Source organism: Mesoplodon bidens (assembly GCF_964165515.1).
Source record: "Mesoplodon bidens genome assembly, chromosome: 12".
Classification (NCBI taxonomy): Eukaryota; Metazoa; Chordata; class Mammalia; order Artiodactyla; family Ziphiidae; genus Mesoplodon; species Mesoplodon bidens.
In genome coordinates this window covers 67,634,861-67,657,868 of record NC_138168.1, presented here as the reverse complement: position 1 = coordinate 67,657,868, position 23,008 = coordinate 67,634,861, and the positions used below count along the sequence as shown (strand labels likewise).

Genomic DNA, 23,008 nt, shown 5'->3' with positions numbered 1-23,008 from the left:
TTATGCTCCATAAACTCCTAAACAGCAACGATCATTTCTTACTTATCCTTGTATCCTTGCAATGATTAGAAGGTGACTTTTATATAGTGAGTGCTATGTTTGCGTGCCTCCAAAATTCATATGTTGAAATTCTAACTCCCAAAGGTGATGATATTAGGTGGTGTGGACTTTGAGAGGTGCTTGAATCATGAGGGTGGAGCCTTCATGAATGGGATTAGTGCTTTATAAAAGAGAGATCCTTCCTTCTTCTGTCATGCCAGGAAACAACTAGAAGCTTGCTAGCCAGAAGAGTAGCCCTCACCCGACCATGCTGGCACTCTGATCTTGGACTTCTAGTCTACAGACCATGAGAAATACAATTCCGTTGTCTATAAGCTATTGAGTTTGTGGTATTTTGTTATAGCAACCCAAACAGACTAAGACAGTGGACATCACAAATACATGAAACAAAATATTTCCCAAAACTTAGTCTAGTTGAGTTAAAGCCTTACTATGCAAAGTGTGGCCTTAGAGCCAGTGGCATTGGCACTCTTTGTGTATTTTGTTACAAATGCACTCTCAAGGCCCAACCTGAATCAGAACTAAATCCAAACTGCATTTTAACAAGAACCCAGGTGGTTCACATTGATTTTCAGAAATACTGAGCTAAGGGATTTATTCATATAAGTAAAATTAATATTTATTCATATAAATAAATTAATATAAAAAATCCTCTAGTTTGTACAGCATCTTCATAAGATTTTTCTCTAAAATTTTTACTTAATGCTAGTGTAATCATGCCTACTTTCATCCAACAAATACTAAATGAGTGCCAAAGATTTCAGCCCTACAAAGCTTACATTCTAGAAGGGGGAGAAAAATAAAATCAATATGCATATCACAGAGTGTGAGGGAAGGTAAGTGCCACGAAATAAACAGTAGGGCAGTGTAAAGAGGACGGGAAGATGGGCTGCAATTTCAAATTTTTGCAGAAGGCCATGATAAGCAGAGACTTGAAGCAGGTGTGGTAGTTAGCCATGTGCACAACTGAGCACAAGCCTGGAGTGTTCTAGTAAGGGCAGAGGCCAATGCGCCTCGAGTAGAATAGGTGAGGTGATGCAGAGTAATAGGAGATGTGGTCAGAGAGGAAAGATCTCATGATGAGAGGCTGCTTAATAAATCGCTATTTGATTTTTAATTGCTGAAAAGGTAATGCAAGCTATTTTTCCTCCAAGAATAAGGTAGTTCATGGCCGAGCCAATTCTATTTTGGGCTATGCAAGCTTGCACAAACCATTTCACCCGCGAAGCTTCGGATTCCTCAGCTACAAATGCAGGGATTAGAGAAGGCATGTAAGGGCTCTTTCTGCCCTAAAATCTAAGTTCCCAGACGCATTGATGCCGAAGTCTTATATAAGATAAAGTAAGCATTGTGGCTGGGTTGTGGCCTAGGGCAAAGTTTTGCAAGTCCAGAACACTGCAAAAAGAGGAAGATGCATCACGGAAGGTCGTGCAAACCTGAAAGAACATGACCTTTGGACCCAAGTTACTCACAAACCTGCGAGCCAAGGTCGCGACCACAGACTGTTGTGCCCCTAACGCCGAGCTTCCACAGGGGCAGCCTTCCCATTGGAGTCCTCCTCCCCTCCCAGGCCCCGCTTCCCCGGGCACCTCCGCCACCCCGCGCACCTCCACCACCCCGCGCGTCCTAACTACCACGCGCAGACCTGCCTCCGCGCCCCGGCCCCGCCTCTCCCGCCCCGGCCCCGCCTCTCTCACTCTGGCCCCGCCTCCCGTCCAGGCTGGCGTCCCAGTCCTGGTCGCGGCTTTGCTGTCCGCGCCCCACTTTCCCGTCCACGCTCCGCCTCCCGCTGGCGGGATGGCCTGCGGTGGAGGAAATGACGCCAGGCTTAGGCCCGACGGCCGCGCCGGGGGCCTCCCGCAGTTCTGGACAGCACCCCAGTCGGTCCGGAGCAGCATGGCTCTCTTCCTTTTCCTCGTCCTTATCGTGCAGGCCGGAAGCTGGGCTGAGATGGGCGCCGCGGATCAGAAGCTGTCCTCGGGTATTGTCGCTCGCGGCAGCGCCGCGACCGGGTGGGGACGGGAGGGGAGGGAGGGAACCCCACCGACCAGGAACCCTCCCCCGCTCTGAGGAGCCGTGTCCGCATTTGTCCTCAACGCCCGGTGGCTTCGGGTCCTAAGGGGGCGGCCGCCGGGAAGGCGACGCAGGGTTTCCGCGGTTTGCAGCCTTCCCTTCCCTTTCTCTGGCCCCTTCCGTGGTTACCAAAACAACAAAACACGTTCTCTTAATTAATTTTTAAATAACTGAGTTCCCTGGTCAGCAGTTGTACACTATGGCCACAGCTCATGACTTAAATATTCGTAAGTAGGCCCCGAATCCTTAGAAGTTCTTTCGCCAGCTGAGAATTATGAAAAGGCAGTAACCGTCTCTTATGTGTAAGTCTGGAAGTGGTCCAGTGCGGGCGCTCACGAGCCCATTTGTCAGACAGTAGGTCTCTTCGCATAGCCTAGTTCCTCGTTTTTATCTCCGCCTGCTTTTTGATGTTTCCCAGGAAACATGATGAGAACATGTTTTTTCTAAAGCTAGGTATAATGATAATTAAGAGCTCCAGTGAAATCAGTAGTTTTTCTGCAAAAGGGATAAACGTAGATTTTCAGAAAATCGGACAGTCTTGAGTGTCTCCTCTGTGCAGGCAGTTAGCAGCTGTCTGGAAGGGGTCAGGGAGACCCAGCCTCCTTTACCCTTGGCAAACTCTGGGTCTGCACCTCTGTTACGACTTCCTCAGTGACACTTGTTAGATGTGCTCCATTCATATCCAGCTCTCCTTTGGCTTGCCGTTTAGAACTAAAGCAAACAAATAAGTCATTCCTTGGAAAAGAAATTGTGCCAGGTGTTGGGAATACAAAAATGGGAGTTATTTAGTTTCTCCCTTCAAGGATCGTGATTTTATAGCTAACAGTTACCAGGCGCTGTTTTAAGTTCTTAGCACACCATTTCCCAGAAGTCCTATAAAGTAGGTGCTGTTGTATCTCCAAATATGGATGAGAAACTGAGGCACAGAGAGGTCTAACCAAGTTGCTGCTATTCACTGGGGAGCTTGGCAGTTGGGTTCCAGAGTCCAAGTTCTTAACTCTGCACTCTGCCATTACCTAGGGCGTTAGTCATCCACAAGGGCAGTTGCAGTCCTTTGTGATAAGAGCTTGAACTTACACGTAGGTTACGGGAAAGCAAGATATGGGCGTCTGCCTCTGAGCAGGGGAATCAGGAAAGACTTCACAAAGAAGATGACCCCAGAGTTGGAACTGGAGATGCAGAGAGACTTGTGTGTGCAGAGGAAGGGCTGTGAAACAGCAGGTTGAACTAGTGGAATAATTTATGTATTTTATTGTACAGTACGTGTGTGAGGATATAAGGGGAGAAAGGATATGTGGAGAGGTCGGAACCAATTAATGAAGTGCCTTGTCATGTGTAACAGCAAAGGACAGAAACACAGCTTTGGCTCACATAGACAAAAAGAGGAATTTATTGGCTCAGAGAATCCAAGTGAGAGTTAAACAGAAAGGTACAGATGCCAGCTGGGCCTCAGGAAGTTGAACCTGGAACTCAAAAGCGCCCAGACCCTCCATTTCTTACTACTGACTCAAGTGTTGGCAGTCTTCTCGACTTGGCAGGAATCATGGATGTTGACAGCTTTTGGGTTTTGACATCTTGCAGCTTCCTCCACCATAACCAAATCCTGGAAGAAGGCTCTGATTTGCCTATCTTGGATCAGACGCCAGCGAGGATGGGAAGGATATTGTTACAGGTGGTGGCAGTAGGAGACTTCCCAGAGGAAGCGCAATAATGTTCCTGAAAGAAGTACAGGTGCTGAGCCAGCAAAATAATAGCTCACTCTCCCTTGCTCAAGTCAGTGGGCAGCCATGGGGTTATTTTAAGGAGATAAATGATTTCATGCAGGATCAGATAGGCCATTTAGAAAGACCATTCATCTTACAAAATAGTTTGGGGGTAGACTCAAAGGAGGGAGGTCACTTAGGAGACTGCTGCTTAAGTCTGGGAGGAGACCATGGGAAGAGGCAGTTTAAATGGAGAAGAAGAAATTAGAAGACAGACTCAGCATAACTTGGTGATTCGCTGGATGTGGGAAGAGAGGAAGAGGGTGACGGAAGTTCCTGGCTAGGGCAGAGCATTAAACCAAGTGCACGGCCCTTCCTTCTGAGTACAGAGCCCTCCTGAGCATGGGGCCTGTAGTGACTACACAATTCATATGTCCTTGAAGCCGGCCCTGGGAGTAGGATTGCCTGCCTTCCCCCCACAGGAAGATCTTCTGTGGCTTCTGTACTCCAGCATTTTATAAACACAGGTGTCAGCTACCTTCTTCCAGTTTGTTCTTCCACTCTGGGTATTACCTGAAGAGCATACTGCTTTAGCACAGTGGTGGGGCTCTTAACTCGCCTTCTGCACTTGCTTATCAACCCTTCATTCTCTAACTTTAGGTAATGCTCTGGGTGTGTTGAAATTTTTCATTATTTTCTTTGGAATCTGTATGTTTTTCAGAGATTCAAAATTCTTAAATCAGTGCATTTCAATTATATTTATTGAAGAAGGTATTAATAATAGTTTTTTCATTTTATTCTGATTCATGATTTGTATGGATTTTTGAAAGATCCACCTTTTGCTTCTATATAAAAGAAACCCTAAAGAATTGAAGAGAAAAATAACCCCTTTAAAGAGCTGTCTTATACAATTTGGCAGCAATAGCGCAATTGTTGTATAAGCTAAATGGATAATTTGTGGTTCCATTTTAATTGGACAAAGAATCAGAATGAAAGATGAACCAGAATTAAATGAGTTCCTGACAAGAAGGAATGAGTTTCCTTTAATTTTCTTATTAAGGGAGTGTATTTTAGATTATCCCAATACTATTCAATAGGTATCCATTTCAATCATGTCCATTCTAAATAAATGATTTAATACATTGTTCAGATTTTGCAGTGCCATCATGTGATTGTGATGGTGTGAGAAATCAGGCAAAATTACTTGAAGCAAATGCTTGTGATGTCATCAGAAAACAATTATCTCCAGTTCCTATTTATATATGGAGCTTATTTTCCCCATCTTTTATTAAACTATCATAGAAATGATGCTTAAGCAGCTTTTGTTAATTAAAACCAACAAAACTTTACACATTGTCAAGTCTTTAAGTAGCTTCTCTAAGCCTTTTTTCTCTTTTTGGTAAATATTATCTCCCTCCTAGGATGGTTTTGGTGCTTAACTGAGATAATGCGTAACGAAGTTGAGCTCATAGCTTGTCATGTAGTAAATGTTTAATATATGTTGGTGACTATCATTCAATTATGTGCATCATTATTTTCACAAATATATTTTTAAATATTAAATTGTTTTAGTTATGAATGAGAAATTGTGTCAGCTTTTAAAAAAAAAACTCATCCAGATCAATATGAGAAATTTAAAGTCAGCTCAGCAGCTGACTCCTTCCACCTATTTCCTGTTCTTCAAAGACTGAAAAGTCCTCTTTAGTTTTTTCAGTTCCTAAACTATTTCTCAGCTTAGAATGAATTAGTCCAAAAGGGAATTAGTCTTGAGAAATGACTTCTCTCAGGGACTAGGTGGATCTGGTTCAATTAGAATTTATTGGCATGCCAAGCAACCCAACTAGATGAAATTGAATAAACAGGAACAATAATAGAACCCTGCATTTCAGATCAGAAAAGTGGCTGGGGAGAAGTTTTTTGGATAAGCCCTAACTTGGTGATTTGAGTGAAAGATCTGGGGGGATTTTAGTTAATTACGGGTTCAGTGTAAGCCACTCTTTGATATGCCCATCTCTTTAAAAAAAAAAAAAAGGAGGAAAAGTATTTCATTCACATCAGGTACATTACTTCTGGGCCCACATTTTAAGAAAGAGAGAGTGAGTGGTAAAACATGAAGACAGACAGGAGGAAGAGAAGACTGCAGGGGGTCTTGACCCGGCTAAGGAGCTATCATATGGAAGGTGAAATAGTCCTGAAATATTTTAGATGTCCTCACTTGAACCCTTAGTTCTGGTACTCTTTTTCTGAAGGTACAAGGAAATAACAGAAGGAAGTAGGAAAAGGACCGTTTTTCCATTAGTTTCACAAAGTGATAGATATGATTCATTTCAAAGCCCCAAAATACTGATCTGTTTCAGTTTTAAAACTTTTATGAATGCTTGAAACACCATGTGCAAGAATTCTTAAATGTCTTTATTCATCTTAAATCTAGAGGACGCTGCTACTTGCTAAGAGAAAAAGTTGGAAAGCATTAAGAAAAAGTTATTTTATCAGCACTATAAAACCATTCAGTAGATAGATCATAATCATAAATATATCTGAAAAAGATGCCAAAGTCCTGATTTGAAGTTTTTCACTTTTTCTGCCTGGATTTCTCATGCCATTTCTCATTTTGCAGTGTAAGAAGAGACCTTTGTGAAACGCTCCATGGCCCCTCATCTTTTTTTTTTTTTTTTTGCGGTACGCGGGCCTCTCACTGTTGTGGCCTCTCCTGTTGCGGAGCACAGGCTCCGGACGCGCAGGCTCAGCGGCCATGGCTCACGGGCCCAGCCGCTCCGCGGCATGTGGGATCTTCCCAGACCGGGGCACGAGCCCGTGCCCCCTGCATCGGCAGGCGGACTCTCAACCACTTGCGCCACCAGGGAAGCCCAGCCCCTCATCTTTAACACGAGGAAGTTGTTAGCTCTTTTCTCTGAGAGTTGTTAATTCAGTAAGGGGTCTGGATGCTTTAATTTGGAGCGTTTGTTTTTGAGTTGTAGTGTCAGATGACCTAGAATCCTCCAAAACGATTTAATTACTGGCCCGTGTATCCTTACGTCTTTATGCTTCTCAGTTTGTCCTTCCCATAGAGAGGTTGGTGAGCAGATAGTCACATGGTGTCTACAGAGTACAGAGCTCTGTTTGTCCTTAGATGTATGCATCTTTTATTTAGTCTTCGAAGGCTATTATGTAAAAATCGGTGAACTACTGAGGCTATGCCTCTTCCAGTAGAGGCACAGATGCTTTTGGTGGTTGTGGGATGGAGCACAGGAGGCAGCCCATGCTTCTGTCACCGTCCATGCAGAGGAAACCTGGAGATGTCTGTAGCTGTTTGCTTCCCCTTCTGCTGCCTTCCCCAGTAATTATTACAGAGCTGTTCTGGCTGCTGGTGTGGGGGCTTCCGTGACATCTCCATTGCCGCATCTAGCGGCACTGCTTCACCACTTGCTGATCTTCATACGTCTTTTCTGTTCTCTGCCTTGGTCTTTTTTCATACTTATCACCAGGAAACAGTTAGTTGTAACCAGAACTCTCCTTTTTGTCTTCATTGTACTTAGAATGTTATGAAAAGTGATTCTTCTGTCCTTTGTTTGGTTTTGTTTAATCCTCAGCTGCTAATTCCTAGAGGAGTTCTGGGAAGCAGATCTTAAAAGAGCTAAAGTTTACTCTGAGTAGGATGCAGATATAATGCTCCAAATAACTCTGAACCCATTTCCAAAAACAACACGTGTTACAGAAAACTGTCAGCATTTTTAAGAGATAGGGTAATCTGCAAGATTATTCTACTTCATGAAATACTCTAGTAGGATCTTTCCTTTAACTCCACACTCTCTTGCTATTTCTACATATATTTTTATTGACATAGGGTAAATTTTTTATGAATAGAAGTTTGCTGTAAGCCTCAGTTATTTATCTGAATATGTAGCCATGTAAACTTTAGGTTATAAAATTCTGAAACTTAAGAAAACGAGTTACTCATGTCGATTTATGATGAGATTTTAGCAAAGATGACAAAGGTAGATGTCTAATAACCACATGGTTTCTCTTCTGGTAGCGTTAAAACCACAGGTTACATCCTTTGGTGTCAATATTCAAAAGTTTCTCCTATAATCTAGTAGTAATTTCTGTTTGCTGGTTCCATTGAAACCTCTTCTCCTACCACCTGTCTTGATTGCTTTGGAAGCTATGGTTTAAGTCCTTATCCTAGTCTAACCATGTCAAGCTTTTTCTTAAATTATGGGAAGTATTACCTGACTCACGAAAAACTGATCTAATGTAGCACAAGTCTATTGCTGTTTGTATTTTATAATGTATGATTCAGTAACCTCTTAAATTTAAATGCACTTTATTTGATATTCTAGAATACAGATTGATTTCTATATGCCTTTTCCTCAAATGCAGAAATTAATCTTAGATTGAGTACATACAGTTAAAATGTCATTCCTATTGGGAATAATTTTTTTAAAGGGGGCTTAAAAGGAAGTGAAGAACTTCACTGGAAATGAGAAGGAGGATCCTTGTTACACAGTGGCAGGAAGCTTAGCAACACCATCACCTTCAGTAGCACGGAAAGTAGGAAATATTCCTGGTGAGCCCAGTGGCCGAGTGAAGGAGGTTTCCAAGCAGATTGAAGGTGCCATGTGGTTTCTTCTTGTTTCTTGTAAAATATAAGATTAGAGAGAATAATCAAGGGAAGGACTGTTAAACAAAAAGAAACCAGGACCTGATGGTTTGTAAATTCTCAGCCACGAGAGAAGCAAAAGATGCTAAAATTAAGAAATGGCTTCTGAGGGAAGTTCTGATTCATTATGAGTTTGCTTAACATCAGGTACCTCTCTTTCTTATCTAGTTGCAAAATTATATTTGTATGTGTGATTATTATTGGATATCAATGTTGAATTGAACCTGGAGGGGGCTGCCTTAATTTCCTCCTCAACCATAGAATGTAAGCTGTTTGAGATGGTTGTTTCTGAAGTTGAGGTGCGAACACACCATAGAAAAAGGAACCCTGTTAAGGAGGGCTTAGTCTACCCTGCTATGTATGGCCATGGGAACTCCACCAAAACCAGGGCTAAATCTGGCAAGACCAGTGCTTCCTGACTCACCTGCAAGGAAATTGCTTAGAGAACCAAAGATGATAAGTACCAGCAGCCATCAGCAGTATTCCAGAAAGAAAGAGTAAGTAGAAAAATGGTAGATATCTGACCACTGGCTGCAGATCAAAGGGCATGTTGTACTTACTGAGTACTTGAATCTGAGACATCCTTCCAACTTCATAATCTCAACCTTTAGGCACAAATTGTTTTGCTGCTTTGGTGAGTCATATGGAAGTTAGACATTTCAACAGTAACCAAAGCTATTCGCTGAGCAGGAAACATAAAATGTACTGGTTTATCAAAAAAATTCTGTTTCATTTAATTTATTTTTTTATTGAAGTATAATTTACAATATTATATTAGCTTCAAGTGTATAACATAGTGATGCAGTATTTTTTTAATAAATTTATTTTATTTATTTATTTTTGGCTGCGTTGGGTCTTCATTGTTGTGCATGGGCTTTCTCTAGTTGAGGCGAGCAGGGGCCACTCTCCGTTGTGGTACGTGGGCCTCTCATTGCTGTGGCTTCTCTTGTTGGGGATCACGGGCTCTAGGCACGCGGGCTTCGGCAGCCGCAGCTCATGGGCTCCAGAGCGCAGGCTCAGCAGCTGTGGTGCATGGGCCCAGTTGCTCCACGGCATATGGGATCTTCCCGGACCAGGGCTCAAACCCATGTCCCCTGCATTGCCAGGCGGACTCCCAACCACTGTGCCACCAGGGAAGCCCGATTCAGTATTTTTATAGATTATACTCCATTTAAAGTTATTATAGAATATTGGCTATATTCCTTGTGTTGTACAGTATATTCTTGTAGCTTATTTATTTTAGACATAGTTTATGCATCTTAATTCACTACTCCTATCTTGCCCCTCCCCCCCCCCCGGTAATCACTGGTTTGTTCTCTATATCTATGAGCCTGTTTCTGTTTTGTTATAGTCTGCCATTTGTTTTTAGATTGTACATATAAGTGATAACATACAGTATTTGTCTTTCTCTGACTCATTTCACTAAGTATAATACCATCTAGGTCCATCCATGTTGTTGCAAATGGCAAAATTTCATTCGTTCTTTTTATGACTGAGTAGTATTCCATTGTGTATATATACACCATATCTTCTTTATCCATTTATCCACTGATGGGCACATGAGTTACTTCCATATCTTGGCTATTGTAAATAATGATGCTATGAACGTTGGGGTGCATGCATCTTTTCAAGTTAGTGTTTTCGTTTTCTTCAGATATATACCGAGGAGTGGAATTGTTGGGTCATATGGTAGCTCTATTTTTAGTTTTTTGAGGAATCTTCTTACTGTTCTCCACAGTGGCTGCACCCATTTACATTCCCACCAACAGTGCAAGAGGCTTCCCTTTTCTCCACACCCTCTCCAGCATTTATTGTTTGTAGATTTTTTGATGATGGCCATTCTGACTGGTGTGAGATGATTTCTTTTTGCATTCTGTTTTTTTTTTTTTTTTTTTTGCGGTACGCGGGCCTCTCACTGTTGTGGCCTCTCCCATTGCGGAGCACAGGCTCCGGACGCGCAGGCTCAGCGGCCATGGCTCACGGGCCCAGCCGCTCCACGGCATGTGGGATCTTCCCGGACCGGGGCACGAACCCGTGTCCCCTGCATCGGCAGGCGGACTCTCAACCACTGCGCCACCAGGGAAGCCCTGCATTCTGTTTTTAAATTAGTTTTTCCTCCTAAATAAAAAAGTTTCCTAAAATTGTAATAAAGCAGGGTTTCTCAGTGTTTGGCACTGATGGCATTTTGGACTGCCAAAATGTGGAAAGCTATCCTGTGCATTATCAGATATCAGCAGCATCCCTAGTCTCTATCCTTTAGATGCCAGTAGCACCCCACCACTAACACCCAGTTAGGAGAACCAAAAATGTCTCCAACAGTGCCAGATGTTCATGGGGGACAAAATCACCCCTTGTGGAAAACCACTGATATAAAGGAAAAAATAATCAGAAAAAAGGGAAAAAATGGCAGTAGAATCTAATTGTCCTTTAGTCCATATAACTCTTGATCCATGTTCTGCTTTGAAACGATAATACAGGTGCTAAATCGTTGTAACTTAAGACAATGTACCAGTTCGGGTTCAAATATTGGAATTTTTATTTTGGGAAAATATATAGTAGGTGTTTTCTTCAACAGTAAGCAAATATCCTATGTGTGTGAAATTAACACCTCACTTGACAGGTGAGGAATTCTGAAGTAACTCTTTAGTAGTATAGCAAGGAAAGAACCCAGATTTCTTAATAGCCAACCCAGGGAATATTTTTCTTATTAGAGCAGTCTACTAGGTATAAACATAAGTGATCATCATTATCATCTGGGATACTTTAAAAAAGTATAAACTTCTGGCTCTCTTTGAATTTTTTAGGATGATAAGTTATGTTTGGAAGCCACTGCACCTGACCACATTGCTATTCATTTATTTATTTTAGTTGTATAAGCACATCATGTTCAGTGGAATTTTCCAGATAGATAGGATTGAATAAGCTTAAATTTCGGGTCATATTGCTAACTCTGTCTATACCTTCATGTTCATTCATGAAGAAGGGAAGGAAAGGAGGGAAAGAAAGAGGGAGAGAGAGAGGAAGGGAGGAGATGTGTGTGTGTTCAGTTTTTTAAGGGGTGGTGGACAATAACCTTTTACACTGAGCAGGGAAAAAAATAGCTGCTTTTAGTAACTAGATTATGGTCATGGTAGTGTTAGATTATAAGATGTTAAAACTTCTGCCTATTCTCTTGTGTGACACTTTCATGTCTTATCAACAAACATTTTCTAAATCGGTTTAAAAGAGCAAAAGCAGGAAGAAATGTAGGGTATGTTTTGAAAAAAGCCCTGCACACCTCAGAGAGCAAAATGTTGATGAAACTGGAATGCTTGATGGCTCCATCAGGCAATCGTTAGGCATCTATTCCTGTGCTAGAGAAAAGGTAGTAAAAGTGTGTAATAGTACTGGGTGGAGGGTTGAGAGCCCAGGTAGTATTTTAGAGTGAAATTGACCATCCCTCTTGTAGCCAGTTCTTCTCTAGACATTGAATACAGTCTGTGGTATCAAATATAGAAAATTCTAGTGATTAAATGAATTGAGGATTATTATTGCACCAGACAGTGCAGTTATTTATAAAAACTCCTCAAGCATTCTAGGAATTTATTGCTCATACTATATTTGTGTTCCCCTTGCATTACAATGTTGTTTCAGTAATTTAAAATGAATTCAAACACTTCTATACATTTTTTAATAAAATTAATTTTTAGAAATAATTTAAATAAATTTATTATCTATTCTGGTGAATTCTTTTCTTCAAGTACATATTTGGCTAATTTGGCTTCTTATATTGAGGTTTTCTAATGTTAATGTTAGTTTCTTACATCCATCCATCTTACAGTGCCGACACCAACCAATCTTACAATTGAGGCCTATAACTTGAATACTGTTCTATTTTGGGATTACCCAATTATGCCACGGAGCCCTGTGTTTACCGTACAGGTGATGACCTATAGGTGAGTGTCACTCTTTTATCTTTTTCATTCTGTTTTTGCCTAGGTCCTTGCACGTTTCATGACTGTTTCCTTCCATCATTGTTCCTTCCCATGTGACCAAACTTCCTGAACTGCTTATAGACTTCCAGAAGTAATAAGGATGAGAATTAGTTCTTTTCAGAATTCCTGCCATTTAGTTCTTCCTGTCAAAATTGAGGTGGAGGAGTATCACTAACTTCTGACACTTTAAGGCATGACAAATAGAGGTTACAGTTCATATTAAAAACAGTGACGTCGGGGCTTCCCTGGTGGCGCAGTGGTTGAGAGTCCGCCTGCCAATGCAGGGGACACGGGTTCGTGCCCCGGTCCGGGAAGATCCCACATGCCACGGAGCGGCTGGGCCCATGAGCCATGGCCGCTGAACCTGCGCATCCGGAGCCTGTGCTCCGCAACGGGAGAGGCCACAACAGTGAGAGGCCCGTGTACCGCAAACAAACAAACAAACAAAAAACAGTGAAGTCCTCTTACTTCCTATAGTGTATGTACTGTTGAATAGAAAGAAAAATTTCCAAAAGTTTTTTGACAAGTGTTAGGAGTGATTGTAATATGTTGGATTCTGTAATTAAGTAATGACTCAATGAAATCGATTTGTTTAAAGAACAGATTTTTAAAAATTACATGTGGAATGTGGTTGGTACAGGTCTTATTTTGACTTGAGCCTCTTTATTGTAAATGAATTTACTGTAGACCTTCTAACCAAAGGTTTCCTACTTTGTCTAGCTTCTCCATCCTATTCTTATTAAACTCTTACTACCAGCTCCATGCTATGAATGAAAAGCAAAGCACAGACAGAGATGGTTCAAGTTTATGTATTAACAATAAAAATTACCTTTGTGTTTCTTTGTTCTTCTTCATTTTAGGGACGGGCAATGGACTGATGCCTGCAATACCTCCCATCATTCTTGTAATATCTTTTCCATAATTGATGATCCATCAAGTCCTCTCTGGGCTAGAGTTAAAGCTAGGCTTGGACAAGAGGAATCAGTCTATGCACAGTCAAGAGAATTTATCTTATGCAAAGAAGGTGAGTGGAATGTATACGTGTCTAAATTTTAATCTTATGCATGTCTTCTGTATAGATTTGCTTTTATAAGCAGTTTCTAAAAATTATCAGAATGCCCCAGAAACATTTGGAGGAATTTAGGGAGTTCCTGTCTTCTCTCCTTCCAAGCCCCACAAAATAGGGCTAAGAGGCTCCCCTCACTTTGCGCCTTCTAAGCTGTGACGCTTCCACCGCATGCAAGTGTGGGTATGGACTCTGCACCCCTTCCTCTCTCTGTCCTCTGTCACTGCTCCCTTAGTCACATTCACTGAGGACTGTGAGAGCTGCTCTCCGTCTTCCCCTCTACCTTAACTCCTCAAGGCCTTTGGGAATTTTAATACCAGTTTAATACATTAAAAATTTTAGAGTTCCATAATCGCCTTCATCCTAGTTCAGCTTCAGCCCCCACCTTGGTTCTGCTTCTTTTTGGATCATGCCTACTTTTTCTCTTCTACAGGCCCCTCCTCTACTTGCCCTTGAAGTAGTTTTGTTCCCCAGAGTCCATGCTTTTGTCACCTGACAATTATACCATCTATGTCAGATTTTTCCCACACAGATTTATCAAGGGCATACTATGTGCCAGAAAGTATGCTAGTTCCTGAGGATACATTGGTGAGTAAAAACAGACCTGCCTGGTGCTCAGTAGGTGTGCAATAAATACGTGAAAAATAGATAAATGGTTCACCTACAAGGTTCCAGACATCAAAGACATATAATAAATATTTGTGGAATCAGTGAATATCTAGTTCTAATTTTCATAATAAAAATTCAATGTATTTAGCAAACTTTTATAGGGCCTTCATTCCAGATATCCATGGGCATTGGAAATACAAAGAGTTTCAGTGAGGATTCAAAGATAACTAAAATGCCTTTTCTGAAACGATTTTTGGAGAACATTGTCTGTTTTCTGTTTAATGTTTTTTAACCCACAGAAGCAAGATAAAGGAAAAATAACTTCATAGAGCTTCTATTATGTCAAGGCTTTTTACCAAGATTCACTAAGCACAGTTAAAGTATCTTCTAGATATCTGTGGAATGATTTAAATGTGGTCTTGCTTTAGAACAGCAAGAACAAAAAGTGTAGGCTGATCGAGTTTTGGTAGTGATACATAATACACTGTGAAGTTCCAAGGCTGGTACACATTCTACTTCTTTTTTTGTCCCCGCAGGGAAAATTGGACCACCTAAACTGGATATCACAAAGAAGGAAGACCAAATCATTGTTGATATATTTCACCCTTTAATTACTGTAAATGGAAACGAACCAGAAGCCATATATGATGATGAAAATACTTGTTATACATTCACATACAATGTGTTTGTGAGAATAAATGGAAGTGAGGTATGTTTCTATTTCATCTTTCTCAAAATGGAAATTTTTCTGTTTCTAGCATAAGTTGTTTCTATATGTGGTGTAATGAAAGTGGAATGTTCATGAATATTCAGGCAAGACTCATGGATCATAAGTTTTACTAAGAAAAAAGAAATATATGAATGCTGCTGAAGGGAATCAGTACTGGCGTTAATCTTTAACACTGGCCATGTGGAAACATTTTAAGTTTTTCTTTGCCTCTTTTAACAGCATGGTCCTAATCTAGGATATTAACCTGTGTTTTTCCATTTCTCCACTGGTAAGATGAGGATAATTTTAATCTTTTCTTCCTCATTGGTAGTTATGTAGTGATGTGAAATAATATGAAGCTCTAATTGGAATGTTTGTTTTTGAAAGAAAACACCAACAGTACTACTGTGTGATATGATTACATTCTAGCACTGGTGTGCAGACCACACTTTGACTATACTTTTTCTGTTCCATCCATTCTCCACAGCACTGCCATTCCTTTATTTAACAATATTTGTTAAGCACATGCCCGGTGCCTTCTAGGCACCAGGAGATAGCAGTGAACAGTACAGACAAAAAAACTCCAGTGATAAGTACTGTGGAGAACAACAAAGCAGAGAAGAGGGCTGGGCAGTAGTGATTTTCAGCAGGGCGGCCAGGCCTCACTGGGAAGTGTTAACCGGAGCCAGGGCTGGAGGAGGTTAGGAGGTGAACTCTGTGGATGTATGTGGGAAGAGTGTATCAGGCAGAGCCTGGCAATAGCACCCAGGCATGTGAAGGGAGCAGCGAGGCTGGCTAGAGCGTGGGGGCAGATGAGGTCAGAGAGTTTACTGGGGGCCACTCCTCTAAGGGCTTCGGAGGGATTTGACTTATTCTCAGTGAGACATTGTGCCTCTGGCAAGATTTAAGCAGAAAAATGACATCTGATTTAGGTTTTAAAACATCACTTTGGTTGCTAGCTGAGTCATCTTTCTAAAGTGCAGATCTGACCATATTACTTCACTGCTTAAAACTCTTTAACAAATCTCCATCAGCTACAAAATAATTTCTAAATCATCTTCCATGGCATGGCCTGCAAGGCCTTCATGATTTGGCCTCTTGCATCATTTCCAGCTACCTGTCTCCCCAGTCCTTCCAACTTCATTTTCATTTGTGCTTTGGTGAACTGCTTACTGTTCTTAGTTGCCTGCAGGCACACTGCTCTTTCACAGAATGCCCTCCTCCACCTTTTCTACTTCGGAAAATTTCTACTCATTCTTCAGTATTCAGCTGGCATATCATCTCTCCTTCGAAATCTTTTCTGACAAGGTGGACTGTTTCCTCTTCCATGGTGGTTATTCCTTGTTCCATAGAGTGGTCCTCTTGGAGTACTTGTTACTCTCTTACATTTCTTTCTTATCTCTCTTCCACACTCTATCATAAGTTATTTGAGGTCAGGCACCACTGCCCTACCTTTGTGTTCTCAGGCCCTAGCACAGTGATCCGTGCACTGTGGCTGCTTGACTGAATGATCAACTCCCAGAGATTGCTTCAATCCCTTCTGTGTATCACTGCCAAGAGGTCCTACAGCCTTTGCATCGTGCCTGTGTTATTCTCACCATGAGATGCTTTTCTCTCTCACCAGCTACGTTTCTAGCACTAGAGGAATAGGACTAATGAACATTTGTTGGTTTGACAACTAAGAGTGAACACTACTGCTATTTGAGTTTTAAATTCATAATCTCTATTTTAATTTTTAAATGTATTATCTCTATAAAGAACATTTTAATGGATATAGAGCACCATGCCATGTTGAAGTAACAAACTGACTTATTGTTTGATATCAACACTATTTTCAGACATGCTCCCAACATTCATCATATTGAATGATTTTTTCTTTCCAAATTAAAAGGAGTCATGCGTTTTCATTGGGGTTTTTTTCCTCTTTCCAGACCACAAATAAAATGTACATAAAGAAAGAAGATGATTGTAATGAGACTCAGTGCGTCTTAAGTATTCCTGTGTCCTCGCTGAATTCTGAGTACTGCGTTTCAGCAGAAGGAGTCTCAGAAATGTGGGCTGTTACAACTGAGAAGTCGGAAGAACTCTGTATTACCGTTTTTGATAATAACAGCACAGAAGGTAAGTTCTTGCCATTTTCCCCTAAATGTAGGGAGTGATCACTAAAAAAGGGTAATGTAAAAAGAGGCAATTTGTAATTTCAATAAGTCCCTGCTCTTTTAAAAAATACTCAGTAGTTCCATTCTTCAGAGAAGTTCAAAATTAAAAGTAAGGCCATTTTTCAGGCATTAAGAGATACAAAGCAACCAATTTAGAAAGCCATGTGATGACCTTTTGGCCCAGGAAAGAAAAAATATAACAAAAACATAAAACCATGTGCATAAATGTCTTCATTGCAGGATCATGCATAATGACATAAGTTAGTTTATTACTCCAATATAACAAGATGTTATATATCCTTTAAAATGTTCTTTATGGGGACAGTAAGTTTAAAAACTAAAAGCCACAATGTTCATTGACTAAAACTGTGTGATATGTGAACTGGACAAGCACTGGAAATTAACATCCAAAAATAAATATGGATTGGTTTAAATGCTAGATTGTAGGTCAATTTTATAACACATTTTAAAATCATTATTTTTATTTTATTATTTCTTGTGTGTGTGAGGGGGATACATATGATAGAACTTCAGAACTGGCATTCTCATTTGGCAGGTACCTAACAAAAATTTAGACTCTTTTTCATGGTATGAAATTTAAATGTTCATTACAGATAATTTATAAAATATAAAAAGCCAGAAGGAAACAAAATTATCTGTAGTTCTAAATTACAAACACTCAGTTGCTCACAGTTTGGTGGTTTTTTTCCATCCTGTTTTTTCTTTTGCTATGTAGCCTTGATCATATTATGTAGTATATGTAACTTTGTATACTGCTCTAAGCATATGCTATAAATATTTTTCTATGTTATTTTACATACTTTATTAATATTATTTTTAATATCTCTAGAACATTTTATTATGAAGATCATATTTATTTAATGTTTCTCAATTTTGGGACTTTTGATTACTTGTAGATTTTTCTCTATGATAAATCATGCTTTGGTGATTGTCTTTGGGTGTATATATAATTTTTTTGATTGTTTAGATGTTTTTAGAACATATTTTCTAGGTTAAAAAAGTGTACAAAAAATAACACAGTACAAATTTCTTTTTGAAGAATGGAAATCTAGGCTGAAGAATCAGACCAGACACCTAAAATTAATACTAAAAACTTTTAGGCCATTATATGAGGGTTTCAAATAGGTGACTTAAAATAATGCAGTGCATTTAATATCAGTTTGTGTTATACTATTTGGAGTAAGAAAATCCTAATTAATGCATAAATTTGAAATAATGCAAATGCCCCAGATTTATTTAAAAAAAAAAATCCTGAGTTACAAACTGGGCTTTTATTGTGTCCACATGATGGCACCATCGTGGCTCATAAGCAGCATTCCCTACCTGCCTGCTCAGTGCTTCTAAGCAACATGCCAGTGTTTCTTATGGGGTTATTTTATCTTTTCCTATTGTAATACTTTTTTTCACCTCCTGTAACAGGTGTGGTAGAGGCGTTTATTTGAGTAACTTCCAGAGTCATTATTAGAATAGAAATTAAAGGTAATAAAATGCTATGAAGGAAGGCAAACACCACTACAATATGTAGAGTACTGTTAATTTGTTTGTGTTATTTGTTTGTTTGTTTGTTTTTGGATTTGTTTGGTTGTTGTTTTTTTTTTGGCCGTACCACACGGCATATGGGATCTTAGTTCCCCAACCAGGGATCGAACCCACGCCTCACCCCTCTGCAGTGGAAGTGCGGAGTCGTAACCACTGGACCGCCAGGGAAGTCCTGAGTACTGTTAATTTGGAAGAGAGGACTATGGAAAAAAAATATTGAAGATTGTGCTGTGAAAATAAAAAGCCGCATTAGAGAAAAATATACAACCGTGATTATAGATGTTTGTGCTCTGAAACAGATATTCCCAATTTTATATTATTCGTTGTATCTAGTTTTCATTCAGGGGAACTTTATTCCTGTTCAACTTTCCTGTGTGTGTACACATCTGTGTATTTTTATAAGTTTTTGTAATGTTTAAATAAATAACAATTTAAGAATTCAGAAGGGTGGGACTAAATTATTTTAAGAGTTAGAGACATTGCCAGAATTTATTTCTAAAGAGATATATTTAAAATTTTTTTCTTTTGCCTCTTCAACTGAGAGAAAAGTGTAACTCTAGAAACACTCTGTATTTGAGGCTGTACGGAAATTGTTATGAAAACGTTATTTTAGCCACATCATGTCATGACAGTGTAGTCACAGAAAGTTTAGAATCTCAAAGCTGGGAAGAATCATGTTGATATCTAGGACAGGTACATAATTTTTTACTCATTTCTCCTGACTTCTGTGTCAGTGTTCTTTAAAACTCTGACCATACTAATTACCTGATATGTAAATCTGTTAAAGAATAGCGCTAAGACTTTATAACTATTTGTTGGATATAGCAGTGTTCCATTGTAATTCTAATTTGTGATTTTTCCCTTTTCTTAGATCCTGTTTGGATTCCAATTGTTGCTGCTTTACTACTCTTTCTAGTACTTACCCCGGTAGTTGTATGTTGTTTCGTTAAGAAGATGAATCCATTTAAGAGAGAAAACATCATGTTACCCAAATCCTTGGTAATATATTTAAATGTTTTTTCTTTAATTATATACAGTTGGCCCTTGAACAACACAGATTTGAACTGTGTGGGTCCACTTATACTTGAATTTTTTTCAATGAATATGCTGGAAATTTTTTCTGAGATTTGTGAGAATTTGAAAAAACTCTCAGACAAACCACATTAGTCGAGAAATACTGAAAAAATTAAGAAAAAGTTAGGTATGTTATGAATGTATAAAATAGATGTAAATATAAATATAATATGCAGAATATCTGTGAATTGACCATTTATGTTATCAGTAAGGCTTCTGGCCAACAGCAGGCTATTAGTAGTTAAGTTTTTGGAGAGTCAAAAGTCATATGGGGATTTTTTGACTCCAGAGGCGCTCAGTGCCCTTAACCCTTGTACTGCTCAAGGGTCAAATGTACACTAGAATGTTAATTTGAAATTTTCGATAATTCTTAAAATTTGTTTTTTAAAGTAGAATGATGTTCGGCAGCATGTCACCTATCATAAATAACTCAGTCTTCCACACATCCGAAGCCACGTATTTTTTACTATGCACTATGCTTTTTTATGCATGGGGCAAAGGCACAGTGAGACGGTGCTAAGGAGCTTAAAGTCTAGTGGGAAAAAAGTAAGTATTCAGTGGTTGTCCAGTGTGATAGGTTCAAAGATAGACGTTTATATACATGCCAGTGAGGACTTCTTTTCTTCTACTTTTGCAGGGTAGGTTTAGTCATGGCTTTTCCAGAGGCAGTGATGCCTGAACAGTCTTAAGGGACAGATAGCAGTTTACCCAGGTACTAAGGGACAGTGTGTGCTAAGGCTCCGTGTCAGGAAAGCGTGGCTTTTGAAAATCTGCAAATACAGAAACTCTTCATGGTGGTTAGAGGGTAGAAGGAAAGATGACCCAACAGTGAGTCTAAAGGAGAAGTGTGACATTTTAATGCCTAACATTTAAAAGTCTTTGTCTGATGAAAAGAACATTTAAAAGTATCAGAATGATAACTATTTAAATCAAATACGACAGGCAAAATATCTGTGATATGCAAAGAGCATATTTAAATTTGTTATGGAAACATTATCTTTAAGTAGAAGGGTTAAGAACTGTCAACAGTTAGTAGACAATTCACCTGTGAATTATAATACTCTTACTACTAGTAGTTAAGCACAAACCAACCTTGCAGTATGCTATTTTACACCCACTAGAGAAGGAAAAATAAACCTGAATATCCATTAGTACCTTGTAATAAAACTGGTATATGCTGGCAAAAAGTAATTATAGCCCTGAGGGGAAGGTAAGCATACAGTGGGTGTACAGAGTAGTAGCATCCTAAACATGCCACACTCTTAGATTTAGTAATTCCTTTCTTAAGAATTAATTCTTAATTTCATAAATAAAAAGATGTATAGAAATATTCACTTCAGCATGTTCTATAAATGGTGAAAATTGGAACACCTTAATACTTAGTATTAGAGAAATTATTTAACCATCAGTGTAAAATTACTGAGCCCATGAAGATTAGAATTATGAAAAGGATGAAATACTACGTAAAATAAGTAGCTGTACTCCCATTACAAATGTAACATGCATACGTGTCGAAGGTAGTACACAAAAAGCAACATAGGTTGGTGAGATAGTGACTTTCTAAAAATTCTAAAATATTGTTTTTAATCTTAATATATTTCCATTAAAAAGAAAGAAAAGGCAACTATCAGATTCTATTACACTGTTATCCTAAATATGCCATTCAGTTGTATATTTAGTTAACCATTACCATTAGACCATTTTTCTTTTGAGGATGAGCACTTAAGTTTAATAATTTATTATTTTTAATCACTGATTTCTCTTCCCCTAGCTGTCTGTGGTAAAAAGTGCCTCTTCAGAGACAAAATCTGAATCAAAATATATATCGCCCATCACCTACCAACCAATTGCCATAGAAAATGAGCAGCTCTCCCCAGGGACAATTTCAAGTGTGCATACTGAGGACAATCCAGGAAAAGCAGAACATGGAGAAGATATTTCTAGTGAAACAGAAGTGGTGATCACCGAAGAAAATATTTCTGACTTGGCCCCTGGTAGCTCTCTGACCCCAGTAAAGGGAGAAAATTCTATCCACGCAAGCAGTACCCAGTCTGAAACCTGCAGCATCACTTTAAATGTGTATCACTCCAGAAATGGTTCTGATAGTGACCTTGTGGTATCGGACAACTGCTGTGACTCAGAATTTCCCCCAAGTAATAAAACTGAAATAAAGACAGAAGGACAAGAGTCCATAACACTGAGAAACACTACCACCTCCTTTGGTTATGACAAACCCCATGTGTTAGTCGATCTGCTTGTAGATGAAGGTGGTAAAGAGTCCTTGATTGGTTATAGACCTACAGCAGATTCCAAAGAGTTTTCATAAGATCAACCAAGGTCACCAGCTTGGAAGGATCTGCTTTTCCTGAACAGTTTTCCTGCTTTGATTTCATGAAAAGATCATGATTTCAGAAATTGTGTCTTCTTGACATTAATCAAATGGAGTGTCATGGTTTAGATAAAAGTGTAAAGAGCCTGTTTGACACTGTCACTTTTGGTGGGAAAACTGCAGAGTCTTTAAAAAAAAACCAAAAACCCCTGTCACATGTGAACCTTTCCATCTAGGTTTGTGAACAGTAGCAGTGAACGGTCTCTAATAACCCTGCTTCCTGTAATGGTAGGTGTTACGCCCAGGGTCCTTTGTAACAACTTCAAGAGATAAAATGGATTTTTTCCTTTGTGTGCCACAGCATGGTATTTGTTTTTGGAAGTTCATGTATATAGTCTTAGATTCAAATACTTTCAGAAAAAACATTAATGCTTTTCAAAATTGTACTTAAAATTGAATTGAAATCAATAGTGTTAATAGAGTGTGTAAATAAAAACATGTATATATTTTTTATGGAACATTGCATTTAAGGATTTTTATAATAAAGTAACTTCAAAGTTCATTTTTGTATTCATTTATTCAGAGTTAACTAGAATATTTTTTTATTCATTTGCTTGTTTCCATCCATTAATGTTATAGAATCATTCTAATTATTCATCTCTAATCTTTAAAATAGTCCTAAAAATAGCCTAGTCTTTAAAAATTGTCCTTTTATATCTGTATCTTAATATTTAGCAATCAGTGTGCAGAACACACAAGCTGTGTGTCCCAAGCTGTTTGGGGGGAAAAGCAGAGATTGAGCTGTAGAGGGTGTAGAGTGGGGAGTCTCTAGCTTAAAGATGGTGGTCAAAACCACAGGAGTGGGTGAGCAAGAACTAAGTAGCATGTGGCGTGAAGAGAGAATCCCCAACCAGAGGCAAACCAGGAGTTTATATACCACAGAAAAGTTCTTGAGAATTACTAAGAGGATAGGAATTTTAAGACTCAAGTGAATTAACTGACTAAAAAAAATGTTAAATACAAATTACATGA

General features: G+C 39.3%; 1 protein-coding gene across 1 annotated transcript; it reads left to right on the top strand.

The window, feature by feature from the left end:
- Nucleotides 1–1,821: 1,821 nt before the first annotated feature.
- Nucleotides 1,822–22,554, top strand: IFNGR1 (interferon gamma receptor 1). Its single transcript, XM_081250547.1, has 7 exons — nucleotides 1,822–2,041; nucleotides 12,317–12,431; nucleotides 13,331–13,494; nucleotides 14,682–14,854; nucleotides 16,786–16,975; nucleotides 19,445–19,572; nucleotides 21,419–22,554. The coding sequence occupies exons 1-7, from the start codon at nucleotides 1,858–1,860 to the stop codon at nucleotides 21,971–21,973; spliced, it is 1,509 nt and encodes a 502-aa protein (XP_081106673.1). The 5' UTR covers nucleotides 1,822–1,857; the 3' UTR covers nucleotides 21,974–22,554.
- Nucleotides 22,555–23,008: the final 454 nt, after the last annotated feature.